The sequence below is a fragment of the Archocentrus centrarchus genome, chromosome 8, assembly GCF_007364275.1.
Source record: "Archocentrus centrarchus isolate MPI-CPG fArcCen1 chromosome 8, fArcCen1, whole genome shotgun sequence".
Taxonomy (NCBI): domain Eukaryota; kingdom Metazoa; phylum Chordata; class Actinopteri; order Cichliformes; family Cichlidae; genus Archocentrus; species Archocentrus centrarchus.
Window position 1 is genome coordinate 20,421,386 of NC_044353.1, and position 21,542 is coordinate 20,442,927.

General features: G+C 41.0%; 1 protein-coding gene across 2 annotated transcripts in view; it reads right to left on the bottom strand.

Moving 5' to 3' along the window:
* LOC115784995 (mitochondrial import inner membrane translocase subunit tim16-like) overlaps positions 1-21,542 on the bottom strand; it is a 113,286-nt gene that overhangs the window by 73,531 nt on the left and 18,213 nt on the right. For both annotated transcript variants that reach the window (XM_030736414.1, XM_030736412.1), the window contains exons 8-9: positions 4,338-4,421; positions 3,095-3,177 (exon numbers count right to left, since the gene is read on the bottom strand). In XM_030736414.1, the coding sequence (XP_030592274.1) occupies positions 3,095-3,177; positions 4,338-4,421 (167 nt within the window). The remainder of the gene's footprint in view (positions 1-3,094; positions 3,178-4,337; positions 4,422-21,542) is intronic.

The following is a 21,542-nucleotide window of genomic DNA, read 5'->3' on the forward strand; positions in this document are numbered from 1 at the left end:
TATGGCCATGAGTCATCGCTGACCAACATGATAGACGATGCTCAGCCAATCAGAAGTTGGCATCACAGGCTAATCAATAAGACTGCAGCCTAGAACTGAGGTTACTATAAACAGACTGGCTCTATACCTGGAAATTTGGGATTCCCCAGTTTCTCACTATCTAGCTACTAGATATGGGGAATCCCTCCATTTCAGTCAATAATGGTCAAGTAGGTATAGCCAATCACACAACACAATATGATCACATGATTAGGCTAAGATAATCAGGCAAAGCTGCATATCATTAGCATATATTATCATAGCATTAGCAGCCTGAAATCCTCCATGTTGCTTTCTCTCCCCTTCAGATAACTACAGCCAAAGTGTACAAAGGGCACTAAACATCCAGGAAAATGAATATTGTGTTGCCCATCTGTGAAGAGTCAAGAACACATATGCCAAATCCCATGGCTCAACTCAACTAGTTTTAGAGTCTATAGACCGGAAATGTACAACCTCACGGGAGGATAAAAACACACCATAACTACAAAGTAGGAAAAAACCCAAACAAAACAAACAAACAGGGAACAGACTAACTGATGGGAAATTTAAGCACCACTGCCTAAAATATAACAGAGATAACGACAGTGTCTGAAATGAGAAAAAGAGAAAAAAAATAAAAATTTACCCACCAGTTACAATATAAAGCACAGGGTTAAAAAAAAATAAAAAACAAAAGACACAGTGAGACAAACTAAGCAGCCAGCAACATTTTGACCTTGGCCATTAAATAGAAACCAGTCAGCCCTTTCTATTTTATCAGTAAATACTGATTGCAGACTACGTCCAGTAGTTTAGTTTAATAAAGGGGTTGGCCAGTGCTTAGATGGATATGGCTGAATAGAAAATAATCATTGCATTTTCCCCTCAATTTAACTCCTGAAACATTGTTTTTGACAGTGTTCTGGATGTACCCCACTGCAGAGATTAACCAACAACAATGGAGACTCAGCCTGTAAAAGCAGCTTGGGTCAAAAGGACCATAATTAAAAATGCTTTAAAAAAATTGTGTGAAGGTAGAAAAAACTATGAAGAGAAAAATAGGGACAGGGATAAGCTGGTATGAGATGTTAATAAACACAAAGGCTCCCTGATAAGCACAAAACCAGATACTAATGCTTGGCTGATGTGTGGGTGCAGTCATTGCTTCTTTTTTTTTTTTTTTTTTTTTACATTTTTTGCAGTACCCTCCTTTTTTTGGAAACTTGGCAGTACAAACTGTTATCTTTCAGATAATAACTCAAAGTATTTTGGGGGAAAGAAGAATGGCATGATGGAAAAAACGTAGATAATCTTCAAGCTATGTAACAGTGAGAAAGCAATACAGAAAGGCAGTAAAGGGCAAGGTCTCATCCGTCATTTAAATGTCTGCTGCTTTTATATCAGCGCTGGTGTGCAGACATCTGGAAGGGATGTGGCCTTGTGAGTAAAAGCTCTCTGACACACATCTCAGCATGATAGCATGATTGAAGTGATTTAATACAGGACATCCAAAATACTGCTGATGGGACAGCTCCAACACTTACAATTAGGTCCAATGGAAAAGGGAAAAAAAAACAAAAACACAGCATTTAAATTGAACTGCTATCAAAAAAAAAAAAACCAGGAAACCAAAAGGCTTGTGTCAAATTAAAAGTAATGAATTTAATAAGCGCAAGATGATCCGTTCCTCTGTCGGTTCAAAAAGAGGGGGGGAGGCTCATAAAAAATAAAAAATAGACACTGGCTGAAAAAGATGAGAGTCGGAAGGCTTAACAGCTTGTCACAGATTAGTGTGACCTTCCTCACACACTGTGCATTATCTTCGAGTCATGCCATCATCAAACCAACAAAAAAGCTACTAACTCCACAGAGACAAACCATGATGTGCTTTGTGTTTTTTGGGGAGTCTCAAAAAAAATTTACCAGCTTTGGTAACAGGAAGTAAGCACTGGCATTTGTGGCATGACATATCCTCTATTTCCATGAAAGGTAGAGTATACAGGCACCAAACAATGGGATGATTGCAAAAAGGCATTCAGACATGCAACTATCTGTCTCAATCAAATGAAAGAGGAAATGGAGGAAATGGAGACGGGTGGCAAGCACGAGGGCAGAGGGAGGAGGGAGGGCAGAGGCTGGTACTTAGGGACCTTGCTGTGTTAACTCCAAAACATCTCATTCACTGGGAAAAGAAAAAAAAAAAAAGTATGACATTCCACAGCTTCCCCCTGGCAGTGTTTTGGCTAATAAAAACTACACTGTACAGCTTCACACTTTCTGGTCCAACTACACGTGGGCACCCAGTCAGGATACCTGTGCCAGAGAACCAATGTGGACTCTGTCCTTCCAGAGCCGGTTCACAGATTGCAGAAAAAATGCCTTTTTTCTTTTTTTTTAACAATAATAATAAATTCACTTCATCCACCACAGAATGCAGCTTGACCTGACAAAGTACAGTCAGTTTATGTGGAATGACTTGGAAGGCCAGCCTGTTTATAACAGCACTAAAATGCATGAGCTGGATCCGACAAAGGAATCCTCACTCCCACCTCCTCTTTTCTCTTTCTTCCTCCGTCCTTCTATTCCCCTTGTCTCCTCTCTGGAGCCCAGCCACGCTCCTGCTATTCTCCGGTCCTCGGCAGCCCGTGTTTGGAAAAATAAACTGAGCGACTGGAGAAATGACAAGTAGTGAGCTGAGGGGGGAAGTGTCAGTGCGTCTGCTGCTGCTTCCTGACCCTTTGCAGCAGTTGCAGAGAGAGCGACGCTCAGCGCACACGCACACACGTGTTCCTCCACTGAGACATTACAGTAATCTGTCTGCAAGTCTCCCGGAAATGGCAAGAATGTGGAGGGACAGCGTGAAAGCTCTGGGAGGTCCGCATGCCTGTTCGGCCATACATCATTCCATATATGCCAGCCACACACTAATATGCCTACAAACACTATATGCACACACAGCCACACCGTTGTACTGGAACACATGACCTCGCACACTCTCACTGACAGACAGATGGTAAAGTGGGAGAAGGTCAGTGTCACGGCTGTGTAAGTCAGTTATTGATGCCGTACTCACCCTGTGGAAGTGCCGAGTGAAACTGAGCTGAGTGAAGAGCTCAGCTTCCTGCTGTCCCACAGTCGCGCCTCACGACTACGCATCTGCACAAAAAACAGTGAGACACTGAGTGCTGTAAACACAGAGCACGCTCACAAGAGGTCAAATAAGTTACTTTTTTTTCATATGGATTGAGAAGTGTTTTTGAAATTGTCACATGTTCCTCGATATTTGTGCTACTATTTACAGTGCTGTACGATGGTAATTTTCATCTCGGGAGGAAAATCAAAACATTACATTTTTATGTTATTTTATTGTTAATAGTGACAATTATAAATATAGAATAAAAAAAAAGTTCAGTGAAATTTAAGAAATTATCAATTCCTTATTTTGAAGGGAATTTGCTTGGAGATACTTCCTGACCTCAGAAATTCCAAAATTGAAAAAGCAATGCAAATTATTATTATTATTTTATGATCACGCAAATTTTCAAATGCATTTTAGTCAGGAGTTTTTAGGAGTATAAAAGAGGTCTTTAAAAAGACATTTTCTTTACTTGTGTAATGGTAGAAGTAAAAGTACGTTACAGCTCAGTCACACTACAGGAAAAAAATAGGAGGGCAACTTCTTTTACAACTGGGAGTAGGAAGAAGAAAAAAAAAAGTCAGTGATTGTACTGAATTTTTTGCCAGTCAGTGGCAATATAGTAATTTTGCACTTAAATTGCCATCCTGCAGCAACTACGTCACTATTTGTGGAAGAATGTCTGAATTTCCATTCAAAATCTATGTGGGTCGGGCTGGACTCTAAATGTAGTTAATGTGAAATAGATTTACAAGAGATGGCAGCAATTTTCACTGATTTATCACAATTAATGGCTGTATTACCACGAATTGTAGGAAATTGGCAACTTGACCGAATTCAATGGCAAACTCAGACTGACAGCAGACTGAGTGCAACTTACTGCTGTTTTATTACCATCTTGATGCACCAAAGTTACCAAAGATTGCAACTGACTGCGAGTGGTCACATTGCAAGTTTACTGCACACAGTCGCGATAATCGTGGTAATGCCAACCACTGCTTTCCCCTAACGCGATTAGCACAGAGGAAGAGTGGGGGAAAAAAATTCTGCTTGTCGTGTCTCAAATGTATGTTTTTTTACAACTTACAAAGAGACGCTTATTCTATCATTCTTAAACTGTCATTCTATAGTAGCAAAACATTGTCCCAAACATAAAAAGTTGTGATTAAGACTTTCTCACCATATCAAAGCCAGTCGTCAGTAAAAGATCATCTTTGGTCCACAGGATCCGTGAATCCTTGTTGCTCTGAAGGCTCTTGGCACTCTGGGACAAATAATGCAACAAATAAATAAATAAATAACTTGACATTCCCAACAGCATCACAAGAAGACAAACACATCTTATCTGTGGTGAAACCCCAACTTTGTAATTCAGAATTTATATTAAATTAAATGCAAAAAAAAAAACATCAACACAGAAAAGAAAAGGGAGTTCAAAGACAGAGTGAGGTACATTAGACAATTTGTACAATAAGTTACTGGGTAATATTCATTTGCCAAACATCCAGTACACACTATCAGACTCACATCAAATTATGTCTTTAGATGAGAACTCATAAAAACTGTCCTATGGCTCCCTGACCATCTCATTTTGACAATTAAGCCTTCCCAACATTTCCTCACAAGCAACACTGTCCATCATTTGTTCAGTCCACATTTTCAGTATCACAGTTTGAGATTCTTTTCCAGAACTTAAGGATTAGTCTGGCACAAGTCATTAGACCCACTATCAATACTCGCAACACAAACGTATTCATGTGGTAAGGCACCTCTTGTCCTCGGGGAGGCTCATTCTTGGTGACCTGGGCAAATCACAGTTCAACCATTGGCCAATTTAAAACCTTTCTCCATAATGGAAAACCTCTGGAGCATTCCCATAGCACATGCACGTAAGTGCCTCTTTCTGTCCTACATTTCCAACATAAAACATCTTTAATGAAACCCATTTTATGTAATCTGGAAGGAGTCTAATAATACAGATTAATTATTTTATATTAAATAAATTTGCCTCTGACTTCCCTCAGAAATTTCCTACTTTTGGAAATGATGTTCTCCCATGACTCAAACATTCAGCTGAGGTCTTTTTCCCAGGTCATCATAAGGCTACTGGTATTCCTTATTGTCCAGGGGCAACTGTTTATACCACAAGGATGCTTTATGGTACATTGTTGTACCAAACTTACCAGATCTTACCAAATTATATTTTGACGCAAGTCTAAAACATGAAATAAAATCACCTCCTTCTAATAAATCATCTAGAGATCTGACACCATTTCTCAACCACTGAGCCCAACAGAGAAACCCCAACTTTAAACATAACCTCCTGGTCTAGTTGAAGATAATGTAAGGAGTGATGAGTGAATGATTTGCAGGGAAGGGAAAGAGAGGAAGGAACACAGACAGGATTCACAGGTGCCTCACATCCCTGTGGTTGGACAGAACAGGACTTGTCTCATGAAAGGAGAGCTTGTTATTGTTGATGTAGCAGACAAGGGGACTTCTGCCTCGAGTACAGCTTAGATTACTACACTGTGACACTGCTGGTGTGTATGTATTCACGAGTCTTTGCTGCACAGTTTCCATGGGAAATATGTGCACAGCCAGGCCTGGTTTATCAGGTGGTCACGATATACAAATGACACATGTTGTCAGAGGTAATGCTTAATGACAACAGAGAGTGTTGAAATGCGAGGTATGTGGCAATCTGTAAAGACAACACGTTAAAGAGGAGCAAGCCAAAGAGTGCATGTAATTGAGCAGGATTTTGTATGTATTGTATTCAACGGAGTTTCTGTTGACTCAGATCATTTAGCATGTGCTGTGAATATCGACGAAAGAGCTGAGACAAGATAAACTAAGCTCATTCACACAATATCCATCAGCTACTTTCAAGTACAGTTCTCAACAAGAGCTTTAAAACCTCTAAAATCTCTTATTTAGAGCCTATCCATCAGGACAAGTAATACTTGTACTGTCCCACAGCCACTCTCAGTGATTCCCCCAGTATCTATGTAGTAAATACTAATGTTACACTGAGCTTTCTCATGTGGAATGGGAGCCAGCGATGAAGTTTCCGCGGAACAGGAGCGGTTAGCTCCTCAGCCCTATGTGTCTCCCAAAATTAATGTTGTCTTCTTTATGGACATGCTAACCCCGAGGAACACGGCCGAACATCTGCGTATGGCGAGAAGACAGAGGCTTATTTTCTAAGACTCAATTCTAACAACCTCCCTACAGAGCGTGCAGCCTGATTCTTGTGCAACCGTTAAATGGTCACAGATGACAAATTGTAAAAACAAATGGGGACAATTTAAGCTGCCATGTTGCACCCCTGATCTCATTGGAGGTCAGAGGGTAACAGGGCCCGGCACTATACAACCTCCATGAGTATGCTGGAGTCCACTGGGCACATGATAAATATCCAGCTGACGCCCACAGTTGGTCAAACGGGGATGAATACATATGAATTAAATCCAGTTTAGAAAAAAAAGTTTTGCAAACGCGAGTAGGGAAGGACAAACACATGTGGGCCCTATCACTTCAAACTCAAATCCCACCCCCTCCCCTTTCTGATGTTGTTCTTGCCACAGTCTGAGCTTGGTGGTTTCAGAATCGACTGCTTAGAGGAAGAAACTGAAGATTTGGTTATTTAAATTACATTTTGTCTCAAGCAAGCAAGCATTTCATCACAAATCCTCTCCAGGCACATCTTACGCTGAAATTTCGAAACTATGCGTGACACACAATGATAGCTCAGGACACTGTTTGGACAGAAAAAAAAAGCGGGGAAAAAAAGGATGAGGGTGGTCATTTTACTGGAATTGCTGCTTGTTTTATTTATTTATTTCAGTCAAAAGGAATCTTAAAAGTTCACTCCCTTCCCCACAGGGATCGTGGAATTAGGTCTTATCTTGTTGTGTTGATATATAATTGTGGTCAGAAGTTTACGTACACTCATCATGGGCATGAACGTCATGGTAATTTGATGTTTTTTTTTAATTATTTCTTTGAACTGTTCTTTTTCCAGGGTGGAATGATTGTACAGTATACATCTTCAATGACTTTAAAAACAAGAATTGGCTGCACAGGTTTGAATTTGTTTTGGATTTTCTCTGAGCCACACAGGCTCAAATGTATACAGACAGACTCAAATATATACATACACTCACTTAAATCTGTTAATAAATGGTGCTGAAGGTTCTACGGTGTCTTTTAACTTGCCAAGGCCTATTAACTTCTCATTATTGATCATGATTGACTACAACTGGTTGATTCTCTTTGCCAGCATTAAAAAGGATTTGTTTGACAGCACTCACTGGATTGAACAATACTGAGAACAACGGGAAAGTCCAAGGAACTCAGTGAAGATCTAAGAAGGAGAACTGTAGAATTACACAAGTTGGGAAGGTCTCTTGGAGCCATTTCTAAACAGCTGCAGATTCCAAGATCATCACTTCAAACAACTGTATGTGATTATAAGTTATTCAGATATGTCACCACTTTCCCAAAATCTGGAAGAAGACCTAAATGGTCATCCTCAGATGAGAGGAAATTGCTTAGGATGTTTAGGAACAACCCAGGAACCACCAAGGCTCAACCCTGTCATGAACTGGAAACTGCTGGAACACCAGTATCACTGTACACAGTAAATTGAGTTTTACATCACTATGTACTGAGAGGCTGCCGAAAAAAAAAAAAAAACCCTGCTCCAAAATCCACCCTCAAGCTAGACTGAAATTTGCAGCTGCCTGCATGGACAAGCCAAAAGCCTTCTGGAGAAAAGCGGAATGATCAGATGAGACAAACATTGATTTATTTGTCAACAATAACAAGAAGTATGTTTGGGGGAGCAAAGGTGAAGTTTTCAAATATATCCGGAATATATCCGGCCTTTCGCCGATTTTCCCACGTGTCTTCCCTGTATCTTTCCCCCATTTCTTGTCTGTCTAAACTGCCAAAAAAATAAAAAAAAAAAACATGGTGCTGGTAGCATCCAGTTCTGGGGCTGTTTCACTGCTGTTGGCACTGGTACATCACTCAAAGTGGATGGAAAGAGGGCTACCTCCAAATTCTTCAATCTCACCTCAAATCAACAGCTAGACAGTTAAAACCTGGACACAGTTGGGTGTTCCAACAGGACAATGATCCCAAACACACATCAGAACTGGTTTTGGAATGGATAAAGCAGGCTAACATGATGCTTCTGGAATGGCGTTCCCAAAGCTCTGACCTCAGCACCTATTGAAAATTTGTGGACTATGCTTAAAAACTGTGTCCATGCTTTCTTTTAAAAGTCATTAGAGATGTATGCATCCCACCCTGGAAAAAGAACAGTTCAAATAAATGATTAAAAGCCCAAAATGACCCTGACATTTATGCCCATTGTGAGTGTGACCACAACTGTAGATTTACAGAAATGTGACTTTATTGATTTTAGGATGAAATATAATTACCAAAAAAGGAAATTATTTTTAAATTTTATTTTAAAAAAGTACCTCAGTTCTTGGGAAAGAAGGAAATGATGGGTATGGATGCTCATTTTCATGGAATTGCTGGACATCTAAAATTATGTTCCCAGAGTCTGACACCGATGTAACCAAACAATAAGTAATTTTGAGCTTCACAATTGACAAAGCTAGATGGGCAAGATTCCCTCGTTCCAGTCTTTAATGCAGCTACACAAATATGACTTGAAGCTTGGGCCAAGACTCCTGGGCTGGAATCACGTTCCTCAGTAAAATGTAATAACCTATAAATCCTCAGCAGTCAGCTGAAGGTGTTCTTGTTGGCCACACTGGTAGTTCAAACTAAATTTATTGTTCCCAGCTATGAAGTTACTTGACAAAGCTACATTCGCACACGTCGACATCAATCGTGCACTTCTGCACCTCTCTCAGGGGTGATAAGTCTTTGTCCGTACCAGTGTTTTATCTAACACCACCTGTATGTTATACAGATGCATTCCAGCTCCTGGTATGCACCTAAATAGCTTTATCCACTAATAGAGTTTAGAAAATACTCTACTGCCCTGGCTCTCAAACACATTTCTAAAGCAACACTACCAAAGTACTGACAGAGTTGATAATAAGTCCTGGATTGAATAAACACTTAAGCTGAAACTAGGATCATTTTTCAGCCTGCAGTCAGATGGTGTACCCCATGCAGGTAACTGAACTCATATTTGCCTTGATAAGTCCATCCTCAGATGTACAGGAGAGGTCCAGAGTAAACACAGACCTTCAAAAAAAAAAAAAAAAGCAATAGATCAGAAAAGAGCGAGGAAGGAGAAAAGCTAAAGCTAGCGCCGTGTAAACAGACATGAAAAGAAGTCATTGCCACTGAGCAGTTCATCACTATCAACACTGGCTGATTTCCTTCCAGGGGCAAGGCAGTAGTGAAGCACTCTGACCAAACTAAGAACAAGCTGAGCTCAGACCATTTAAAGCATCCAAGCTCTGTTTGACACTCACGCTGCTTTTAGGAGCCACATGTGGTTTTCTGAGTCAAGCTTGTGCTTTTATGGGTCTATTCTAACAAACAGATGGAGATTTCAATTGTGTTCAAATTACATGCAAGAGTAAATAAACTAAATACGGCATCATCATCACTTTTTTGTCTTAGTCATGCTAATCCACAGCTGAAAACCAGATGAGTTTGTCAGTTGTGATGTCAGACTTTTTTTCCCCCAATCATAATGCCAATAAGTAAAAATAGCATCACTGGTGAAGAAGGCTAAGTCTGCAGCCTTAGTGCCAGCTCTGTGAAGCTGTACGTAAGAGGCACAGCACAGCAGTGCTCTGACTACACACACACCTTTGCTAATTATGAACTCAACCTCATGCCTTTGTGGTGTTGGTGCATTTTTGGATTATTTTTAATACTAATCTAATAATTTGGATTCTGTGGCTGGGTCATGGGAGCAGCAGCCTAAGCAGCAAAGCCCAGACCCAGACCCCACACCGAGGCATTTCCAGGCCAGCCAAGAGGCATAATCTCTCCATCGTGTCCTAGGTGTACCCCAGGGCCTCCTACCAGTAGGACATGCCTGGAACACCTCGGCCAGCTCCTTTTGACATAGAGGAGTAGCGGCTCCAGCAGATCTATCCTGCTAGCATGGCTAAAGAAGCCAATTAAAGATACACACAAGCGTCAAATCATATCCCCATACACCTCTATTCTATTTTTAGACAAAAAGACAAAGTTCTCCTCAGTGAAAAAATAAAAAAAACATTTCACCTTTGGGAACCACATCTGGAGAAGATAAGTTTAGTTTTCCAATTGCAGACAGGCCTTCTGAGGCTGCCAGGCAGGGCTTATAAACCAGCCTGAAGTCTTTCTGCAGATATTATTAAATCACACCAACATGTCATCCCTCATCCAGATCTGAAGGCACGTGCAACTCTGAGCCTCTCAATGAAGCTGTCATCAGGACTTGGCAGCTGGATCCACAGCAGTACAATTGAGCATTAGGGGTTCGTGCTGAGCCTCCATTCACCTTTTCCCAGTAAACAATGTTTTAGTTTAAAAAAAGAGTAGCACAGCCATCAGAAGGCTATACTACTACTACTACTGATGCCGGAGGGCGGCCAGAGGACACAACATCTGGACGTTGTGAGTGTGTATATAAATGCTGCCAAACAGTATCTCTCCATTGCGGTCATAAATCTGTCTGAAATCCCATTCACCTAGCTCCCCCCTCCTTGCAGCTAAACCTTACAGACATCCAACAAATCGACCACGACGTGCTTGATAATGGGGGGAAAAAGAGGCGGAGGTAACTGGAAAGGGAAAAAAAAAAAAAGAGGACAACAAGACAAATGTTTTCCTTAGCAGCCAAATCACAAAGAAGTCGAGAAAAAAAGTGAGAAGCAGCTCGTGAATTTACAAAATATGCACAAGGGATCAGTTACACCTGCTTATATGACACAGTAAAGGAAGTAAAGGAAACGACATTACATCTGGGAAAAGAATAAAGTGTCCACATCGAGACTGGGGCAAATATTTTTCAGGCTAAATAATTAAAATACTGAACTCTGTCTAATAACAATAAAGAAGGAATGCCCAAGAAGAATAAAAAGAAAGGACGGAAGAATTGCTGGCTGTGATAATGCGATTCGAACTGAAATGACAGCAGGCAGGGTTTACACTGAGGTTAAACACTTTACAGGCAACAGGAAAGTGCCAGTCAGCAGTCTGGCCAATTATGCTTTTATGGGTCTATTAAATATCCTCTCTCAATATAAACAAATGAAGATCATTCCATCTCCTTCTGTCCTTCTCCCTCAGCTATTTAACTTTTGAACTTGAACAGACGGCGTGCACATCTGTGTCACTCACCGAGAATGTTGATTCACCCACCAGGATGAATATCAGGTGTCTGTATGCACATATGGGAACTATCACAATCTCTCCATCCCTCTATTTCACAGCCTCTCTTTCTGTTCGGCTTTTCACTGTTTTCTGTATCAGCTCAATGGGAGAGTAAGTATTTAACAATGAGTGCCAGTGGTGAAGAATTTAATTTAGCGTGCTGGAAGAACAAGTGCTCATTTCATCCCGTCTTATAATAGTGTGTTGACACTGTCCAGTCTGATAATGCGTGCTCAGAGCTGGTAGGTGTCAATCATATGCTGCTGCTCTGAAACTCAATATTTGGTATGACCAAACAGTGTCTCTCCATTGCAGTCAGGTCTTTGCTGGATATTTTCCTGTTTCTTAAGGACATGACTTTCAGATACTGTTCATCTGCTGTAGGCAGTTTTTAGGTCTATCACTTCTTTTTTTAAAGGCTGTACTGCACAGCATGCTCAGATACGCTACATTTTTGGTGAATACCTCTTTGGAAATCACCTTGTTGGTGCAAAAATACTATCTTATGCATATCAAACTGTTATCGTTGGCATTTTCTGCTAATGTGTAAAGATACAAAAAATTTGCTGTCTGTTATGTGTAAATGCAACACTGGTTCATCCTTTCAGTTAGGGACCTTTGTATGCTTGAATGATTCATAAGTCTGTGTTTTTTAAGAAACAAAAAGAAATTCCTCTGGAATGGTCAGGTACAAGGACTGGATTGAAAATGAGTGAAAAAGCAGCCAATGTCCAAAGGGAGAAAAAAAAACTGGAGAACTAAAATTCCAAGAAAGTGTGTATCCTTGACAGCAAAATGTTGGGAAATGAGGGGTGGCTCAAGACTTGTGCACGTTACTGTATATAAGAAGGTACCACTCTGAATAAATGTAACAAAATCCATCTCCCAGAACCTTTAAAGGTCACTCATTAACTTGCTGTAATGGTTTCTAAATAGTGTAAAAATGACATACAAAGCCAGCTTTGCTTCCCTGTGGCCAAAACTACATCACATGATCACAGCTGCAACCTGCTCCTCATTTTCTCTCTTCAAAGAATTCCTTTTTTCTTTTTTTTTTCTAATTCCACTCTTCTAATCAATAACTCCTTTCCTTCTAGCTTTCATCACCCTTGAAACAGACTCCCTCTCTGTCTTTTCATCTGTAGCTAATTAGTCTTTTAGCGATTGCTTGGTTTTCTTCATCCTTTTCTGCCTTCACGGTCCATTTAACTTGTGTTTTAAGTCAGCATTTGCTGTCTTAAACGTAACTCGGACTCCACAGAAGCATCTAATAGAAATAAGGCACAGGGGGAAGGAAGAAGAAGAGAGCTGGGGTGGGTCGGTGGGTGGAAGATGGTAATCAAACCAGCCATTTTATGCTTTAATTTCCTCTGCTGCCTACCACCACTTTTTCTCTGTTAATTGGAACCATACTTTTTTGGGGGGTGGCTCAATTCTCCAGAAAGTCAGGAAGACACAGTCCGGTCCCTTTTCTTATTTTATACACTGCTCCTTCTGCCCTTTCACTTCCTGAAAAGGAAAATTAATGTGCAAGGTCAGCGGGTGGGCCGAGTGTAAATCCAGCTGTAACAGCATGAATCTACGATATGATCTCACTGCCATCCTCATCTCACCACGCACACATGTAATTGTAATATTTGAGTATTTTTTTGTTGGCACAACTGTGATTACTAACTCGTGTGCGCTTCAGAGAGGCTTGCAGATTGATCAAGGTCAAAGAACCCAAAAACAATCCTGCACACCCTCAAACTTTAGTGCATATATAGAGAGTGTGTGTAAAAAGCGTGCCAGATTATTTGCAACATTAAATGCAGCTGCAGAGCTTAGTGTAACTTCTACTGCTTCACCTCATAGATAACCTTTTTTTTCCTCATTTTTGACTTGCCTGCAGTCATTTTTTCCCCTGTCTCATTTCGCCTGTGTCAGCAAAAGTACCATTCAGTCTGAACTGAGATGTGAGCCAACACGACAATGAGCACAGCTAAGGGGCCACGTCTGCTCTGCAGACAACAGGCAAGACTTGCAGCCCCTGGGGAGGGTCTACTCACTGGACTTTCCCTCAGTTATATATATAGCATCCAGCTAGAATGGGATATCCAGAAGTCTTTTCCTTAGGCCATATGTTTGGATTTTATTCTCCACTTTATACCTAGCCTCTTTTTCTTAGTCTTAATGGATGAGAAAGTGTGGAGAGCTTAAGAGAGAGATGAGTAGAAAATGGGAAAAGGACACATAGCTCACCTTTACACTGGAAACATCAATTTTAGAGGGCTCAAAAAGGCATTTCCTCAGTTTTATCCTACACACGCCTCACATATATCTGAACATATATCCTAGATCTTCTCCATTATAAGGAAACAGGTGCAATGCTGTCATGCACGTTGCTGTAGTTTTGCTTTTTGCTTGCCTGCCACTAAGAGGTCACCCTGTGTTTTCAGAGGGGAGTAAAAATACTGGCCCTAAAAACCTGTCTGCCCCACGAAAAAATACATTAGAAGGTGGAAAAGAAGTACACGAAGAGTTTAATATGTTTTCAGTACAATTTTGGACAGTAAACAGAAACAAAAATGGAGAGAATATAGCAACGTTAGAAAAAAAAAAAAAAATACTGGGAAATTAAATGTAAAAAGAATAAATGCACGGGTGAAAAATATTTTTGTTGCATTGAGTGCAACATAGAGCCATGTGAAAAAAAAGTCCACTCCATAATCTAATAGCGTGAAGAAACATCTGTAGCAGCAATAACTTGAAGTAGTTTTCTGTATAACTTTATCAGTTTCCTCACATTTTTGTGGAGGAATTCTGGCCCACTCTTCTTTACATTGCTGCTTCAGTTCATTAAGGTTTGTAGGCAATTGTTTATGCACAGCTCTCTTAAGGTCCTGCCAAAGAATTTCAATCAGGTCGAGGTCTGACTGCATCACTGCAATACCTCGATTATTTTCAGATTACTCTGTTGCATGAGCCAGTTTCAGCCAAGCTTTAGCCTCACATATGACTCTAGAATACTTTGTTATCCAGAGGAGTTCATGGCTGACTCAATGACTGCAAGGTCCCCAGGTCCTGTGGCTGCAAAAAAGCCCAAATCCTCACCCCTCCACCATCATGCTTGACAGTTGGTATGAACATGGCACTGTGCATTGTGGCCAAATATCTCCACTTGGGTCTCGTCTGTTCCAGAAGTCTTTTACTCAGATGCAACTTCACAAACCCAAGCCATGCCGCCGTGTTCTTTACAGAGAGAAGAGGCTTTCTCCTCATAACCCTTCCAAACAAGCCATACTTGTTCAGTTTTTTATACTGTTATAAACATGCTAAATGAGGCCTGGAGAGTCTGAGATGTAACTCTTAAGTTTTTCCGATTTCAATGATCATTACACGGTCTGACCTAGCGATGAATTTGCTGGGACTCCTAGGAAGACTGGCAACTATCTTTAATGTATCCACTTGTGAATAATCTTTATCACTGTAGAATGATGGACAAACTGTAAAAGTCTTTCCTCCTTGGCATCGTGTTAACAAGCAACCAAATGCTCCATAGCATCAAACTGACAAAACTTCTGCTTTAATTGTGGTGTTCACATTTGCTGATAATCAAATACATTGGCTGCTGCTTACTGTCTTTATTCCTATAGAAGCAGTAAATCCTGTTGAACCTTTTTTCACATGACTTCAAATGTAATCTAAAATTCATCATCTTAAATGTTCAAGCCACTGAACACTTTTATTTTTGCTTATTTTAGACCCCTGCAGACAGGGAGATCACAGCTGCCTAAACATAACTGACTGATGGAGCATACATACTCTCACAGGATCTAGAGAAAGGATTGGTTGAATTATACCTAATTTAATGGTGTTGTCTAATAAAACCATGAATCTTACATTAGAATGTCATAAAATCTATCATGAACACAACTCTAAGGCAGACTTAGATTGTGATTTTTTGGTCTGGAGTATGTGAACAAATCCATTTATCTGCCGTTCTAAAAGAAATTGAACACTGGTGCAAACACTTTGAATATTGAGCCAAGCTGCTAATTGGTGCATGTAGTCACTGCTAGAAATCCATGCAGCCAACAGCACCAGCCTCGGTTGTAGTCGCCAGTCTCTGGGGTCTCAGGGACAACAAACTGGACCCAGTTGCACCCCACTGACAGTAGCAATGGCAGTGTCCCTACTAGCAGGGGCCTCCCTTTGGGAAAACTATCTAAGGTCACAGAGATTGGTCTTGGCTCAGAGCAACACACAGAGTTAGCCGGTTCCTGGAGCAGGCTTGATTAACGGGACCAGTGAATTCCCCAAATCAGTCTTTCAGTCCAAAAGAAGCACAATTCAGCCAGAGGAGATTTTGTGTGCAGTGTTTGGTGATCTCCAGGGTTTTTGATGGTTATTGTGGTTAAGACTTAAGCAAAGAATATTGCAGAGATCCACTTAGTGGCTTGGTCATTTAAATCCGACCAGAGATCCATGGGTCAGTACAGGGCACTAATGACAGAGGGAGGAATGATGCTGCTGACGACAGCAGTACTTCCCAACATCCGGGGGTGATGAGAATCTGCACGGCAGACCTGAGCCATAAAAACAAAGAGACAATTCTTTTTTTTTTTTTGTTTTTTTTTATTTCCAGGGACACAAAAAAAAAGAAAGAAAGAACAGAGAGTGTTTCTGACTGAGCTGGAGCATACACAATTAATCATGCCAACACTGCTGAAGACACCATGAAGCTTCTCAGTCTTTGGAGCCTGACCTAGCCCTTTGGTGCCTGTTGTCATTTATGGCTCTTTCATCGCTGCGACGGATACAGTTGGCTGGCTTTATTCCCTCTCAAAAACCACATCATAGAGGCTTCAAATCTTCAAAGTACACCCCCACGCCTTTGCATAGAAGCACGAGTTGTGAGCAGTGAGATTCAATCGAGAGGCACACGTGTGTGAGGCATGTCTTTTTCACATCCATGTCATTATACCGCAGGAATCCTTTACCCTGTGTAAACACTGGAGGCTGTTCCTTTAATTGTTTCCTTTCCTAAGCGATTGCTTAGATATTGGAACTTTCCTGCATCAATGTCAAAGACTTAAATTATTGATATTACAGAAAAAAAAAACCTTAGCATAAATATAACAACCAGTTTAATGTGATTAGAATGGCTGCAGCAGGTGTTAGCCCGAAGGGACAATGAGATGAGGCAAGTGTATAAAATCCTAACCAATGGGGAGGCGTATACCATTTAAACACTGGACATAATTTCAATGGCTATTGCCCAAGTGTTGACCCCTGGCATACTGCATGTGAAACTCCCAAGCATGGGGAAGCTGAGTGACAGACTGATTAATTACCTCGTCTTTGCTGTGCTAACAAACAGCTCATTCTGCTCTCCCAATTACGACAGGCCCTCAGCAGCTTCGCTCAGGGAAACTTCAAGCTCTTGCATGAAACCACAAATTACAGCACAACCTGTTGTCTTATGAGGCTCAATTAGTAAAAGATGACCCAAGTTGGCTTTCGGTGGAAAGGATGTGGTATTTAAAAGACTTGTGTGAGCCAGATTTCAGCCCCCTCCCCCTCCTCCATTCTCCAATGCTCAATAGTTTCCACTGTTAAGAACTCATTATGTGCTTTGGCCTCAGAGAAGAAAAACATTCAGCACCTATGCAGGTATGCACACCTGTGTCCCATTCTCAGAACCAGTGCATGAACGAGCACTGGAGTCCAGGGCATTCTTCTAATGCATCCCCTCCATTTTCAATATTGAACATCTGAACCTTTAATTTCCAGCAATGCAGTTTAAAGTCAGGATTACAATGAAGCTAATAACAGAAACGCCTGCCCTACTGTACAACACAAGCTCTAAACAATCCCTTCTGAATTAAAACATTCATCGCATGTACTCCTGGGCTCATGGTGAATCACAAATCATAGTTGAGATTATCCAACATGGAAAACAGCCCTAAAAATGTGCGTGCAGATGTCACAGTTACACATGTCACCCCCTGAAACATTGTTAAAAACCTACTGCCCCTTCATGGCAATGATAATCACCAATGGCGACAGCCTCACCCAGCAGGAAAATGTGCAACAAAAAGTGCTCTGGAGCAACTGGAGGAACACAACAAAGAGCCCAAGGCAGCCTCCAAACATCCCATATCCCCCATCAACTGAAGCATCTGAGGAACGAGCCATGCAGGTCGAGCCTGATCCACAGAGGTCCCACCCAGCAGCCCACGGGACCCAGAAGGAAATTGGTTTTAAAGTTGTATAACACTGAAATTCTCCCATTTGGATTCCACCAGTGATTTATGGGCATGATTCGACACATTTCAATAAAATAACACTATTATTCAACTTGAGCCATACATTTTATTTTGCTAATTATTTGTAATTATGTAATAATTATATAATCACTGCATAAACTGTTTCTTTTTCACAATATAATGAGTTTGACATTCCTTTCAGCAAGAGTATGGTAGAAAATGATATATCTAAGTTTTAAAGGGGCTTCACATAAACAATTTCCTGTCAGAATATTGAGTAAATAATTTTAGTTACACAAATGTTTATCGGCTAAACTCAGATTGTAGGGATTACATAGCTAATGAAATAAACTCAAATCGGCATTTTCCACTCTGGCCATGTTTTTGGAATATGCGCTACACCTACAACAAATTTAACAAGATGTATGCACATGATTTTTTTTTTTACCTGTAGGACCTTGAGCATATTAAAACTTAAAACTTTCACCTCTCCTTTCTTTGCGGCGCCACTGTTTGACCTCTTAGTTAACCACAGGTATGATTAAAACGAGCACACAGAGAAAACACAGGCTGCAGTTGTTAAATAAAATATCGCCAGCGTTTCATCAAACTAAGGTCAGCTAGCCTCGTTTTGGATAGAGCCCACGCTGGTCTTGATTTCCTGAGGGCACTCTGAGGTTGGTCTCAGATGTCTTTCAGTTCCTGCTCTCCCTTCCTCTAATGGCGGCTGACTGTACAGCGTACAAATGTAAGTCTCATCACAATCTGACAGGTCAGCTTCTGCTTAAGATGTTCAGTATTTCATACATCTGCTGTGCACTCATCGTGGAGAACGAAGGAGGTCCGACGCACACCCGCTCCATACAGAGTCAGTAACTGTAACCCAAACAGTAACTAATCCTAAGATCAATTCACATGCAAGCAGCACCTGCTGCCTTCAACTGCTGCCCAAAAAAAACATGCACTTAACAAATGAAACAGTGATCATTTCCAACAGGATCAACAAAAAGCCCATTCACACCTCATTCTACTGTTCCAAAACAGACCTCTCCCTTCTCTTGTAATTCCTCCAGGAGCAGCAGGCTTTTGCCAATTTTAAACAAAACACAGGGAAAAAAAATTGCTGTTTTTTTTTTTTTTTTTTTTAAATGCATCACATAAGTAAAACAGCAAAGTAGGCAATTAAGGTCACGTTGAAAACTGAAGCAGAGATAATGAGGGCAAACTGAGGTGAAGTGTAAAATTGGAGCTTATGAGATCCTGAAACGGTGCTGATGTCGGTTCATTTTATTCTTCTATCCCATTTAAAAATAATGATGAAGCGACTGATTCCCATGTGAGCCGATCCTCCGTTTCCAACTCTTTCTTCTTCGCCTCCCTTAAATCAGAGAAAATGCAGATTCAGACAAGAAATGACAGACAGGCTAAAGATGACGCCAATTCCCATGGTGGTGGATCCATGTTCTCAGGATGCAGCAGAGGGGGGAAAAAAGAAAAAAGAAAAAAAAAAAAAAAAAAGAGCTAATCATCTACTATTTTTGGCCCCAGGTGTGACCCACATGTGTGCACAGAGTCTACATTACTTGGAAAATGAGTCTCAGAGCAGCCAGCACGCTAATGGGGCCTCCGCTCCCAAACAACACACACATGTGAGCAAAGAGCTCCGTTTGCTGCCAGCTGGCATCCACTCTATTACCCCTTTCCTCCAAAAAAAAAAAAAAAAAAAGACACCCACAAACACAAACCTGGGTCTCTAATGCAGCTAAAACCCCTTCGGACCTTCAGCCCCGCTACCTCCCCAGCCACCCGTCTTTGTTTTTAAAGAATACTTTGAGACATCAAACTTAACTCCAGACACCATTATCACAAAGACTATATGTGCATAGAGAAGATACTGCATGTCACAAACTAAGCACTGGCAGATCAATCATAACCGAGGCAGATTCCATCCAGTGCTGCAAATGGAATATCCACATTTTATGCCACTGTTTAGTTGAGCCGTCCAGAATTGCAAAACTCCTCATTAGGAAAGAGTCTCCTCAGTTTCCCTGTAAGTAACTAAGACTGGCAGCAGAGCGGCAGCCAGTAACACAGGGAGCTGAGAGAGAGAGAGAGAGAGAGAGAGAGAGAGAGAGAGAGAGAGAGAGAGAGAGAGAGAGAGAGAGAGAGAGTGTGTGTGTGTGTGTGGGGGGGGGGGGGGGGGGGGGGGACAACATCTGGGCCGAGTTAACCACTGGCTATTACCAGGTCCTGAACCCAGCAGGCTCTGATGGAGAAAAGATACAGGCACAGAGTACCATGCATGATACTGATTGGGGGGGACAGTGAGGACAGAAAGACAAACCACAGGAGTAGGACAGTAAAGTCGGAGAGGGCAGGAAGAAATGGAAAGAGGCACGTGGAATTATGCATGCACCAGCTATGAAATACGACATGAAGGTAAAGTTCCAGCAGACCCTAGAAGGCCAAAGGTTGGATCAGTCTATTAACTGGCACTTGAATATGCTAGATTCTAAGATATATGACTTTAGTGCCTTTTATCTGTGGCATGATTTATGCATGCAGTGGAGAATATGTTGAGATAAAGAAAATAAAAATCGTATACGTATTCCAGTCTTCACTGGCAGTATTTGTAAATTGTGATCTGTGGTAGCTGTCGCACATTTACTGGAGGAAAAATAAAAAAAGAAAAGAGGATGTTATGAAGACACTGCGGGCGGGTAAACAGGAATATTTCTGATATGACACGTTTATATTCAGGATGAGAAATTAATGTTAAAGACATTCAGCAGTAGAAAGCGGTGTTTAACAGCCTGCCCCTCAGATCTCTCTAAACATTTTTTTTCCTCCACAAATTGCCTGGTTCCAGCCACGATCAGCTATACTGGCTATATAGACAAATACTTTTTTTAAAACACAGAAGCATTTTTGGCTCAGTTTTAAGTTAAATTATGCAGTTTGTGTAGCTGGAATTTGGAGCTCAGCTTTGACTAAGTCTGTGACATATTCTTGGAATAAGCTCCTGCTCTTTAAAGACATTATATTTCACATTTCACAATGTTGACTCCGTATCCCTGTGGTGTTAGTATTAGACATTCTCCGAACTCTAAACAAGCTTCATTCTGCGGGAAGTGAAACTTCATTCTCTGGCAAGCACGGACCTTCTGCTAGTAGAAATAACTTTGTTGGTATAACAGAATACTGAACAATTCTGAGACGATGAGACTTTGGATGCATATTTTAATGCTTTATTGAACCTTTAAGAACAGATCTGTCTTTAAGTTAAGCCTCCATAACCTGGGGCTCCCAGAAATGGCTTTGAGCAAAGTCAATATTTCTAGAATATTTTAATCTACATCAAAATAGGATCACGTAGTTGTATATTGGAATATATTGTTAATATAGTAAAATCCCACAAACCAATAATGCATTTTGCACCAGGGATCTCTCCTTCTTCTGACTGCTCCCTTTAGGGGTTGCCACAGCAAATCATCCACATCCATCTCACCCTATCCCTTGGATCCTCCTCTGTCAAACCGACCCTCTGCATGTCCTCCTTCACTACATCCATGAAACTTCTCTGTGGTCATCCTATTTTCTTCCTGCCTGGCAGCTCCAAATTCAACATCCTTTCCCCAACATATCCACTATTCCTCCTCTGCACGTGTCCAAACCATCTCAACCTTTGTCTCCAAAACACTCGGCCTGAGCTTTCCCTCTCATATACTCATTTCGAATCTTGTCACCTGTAACCTGCCTTCCCC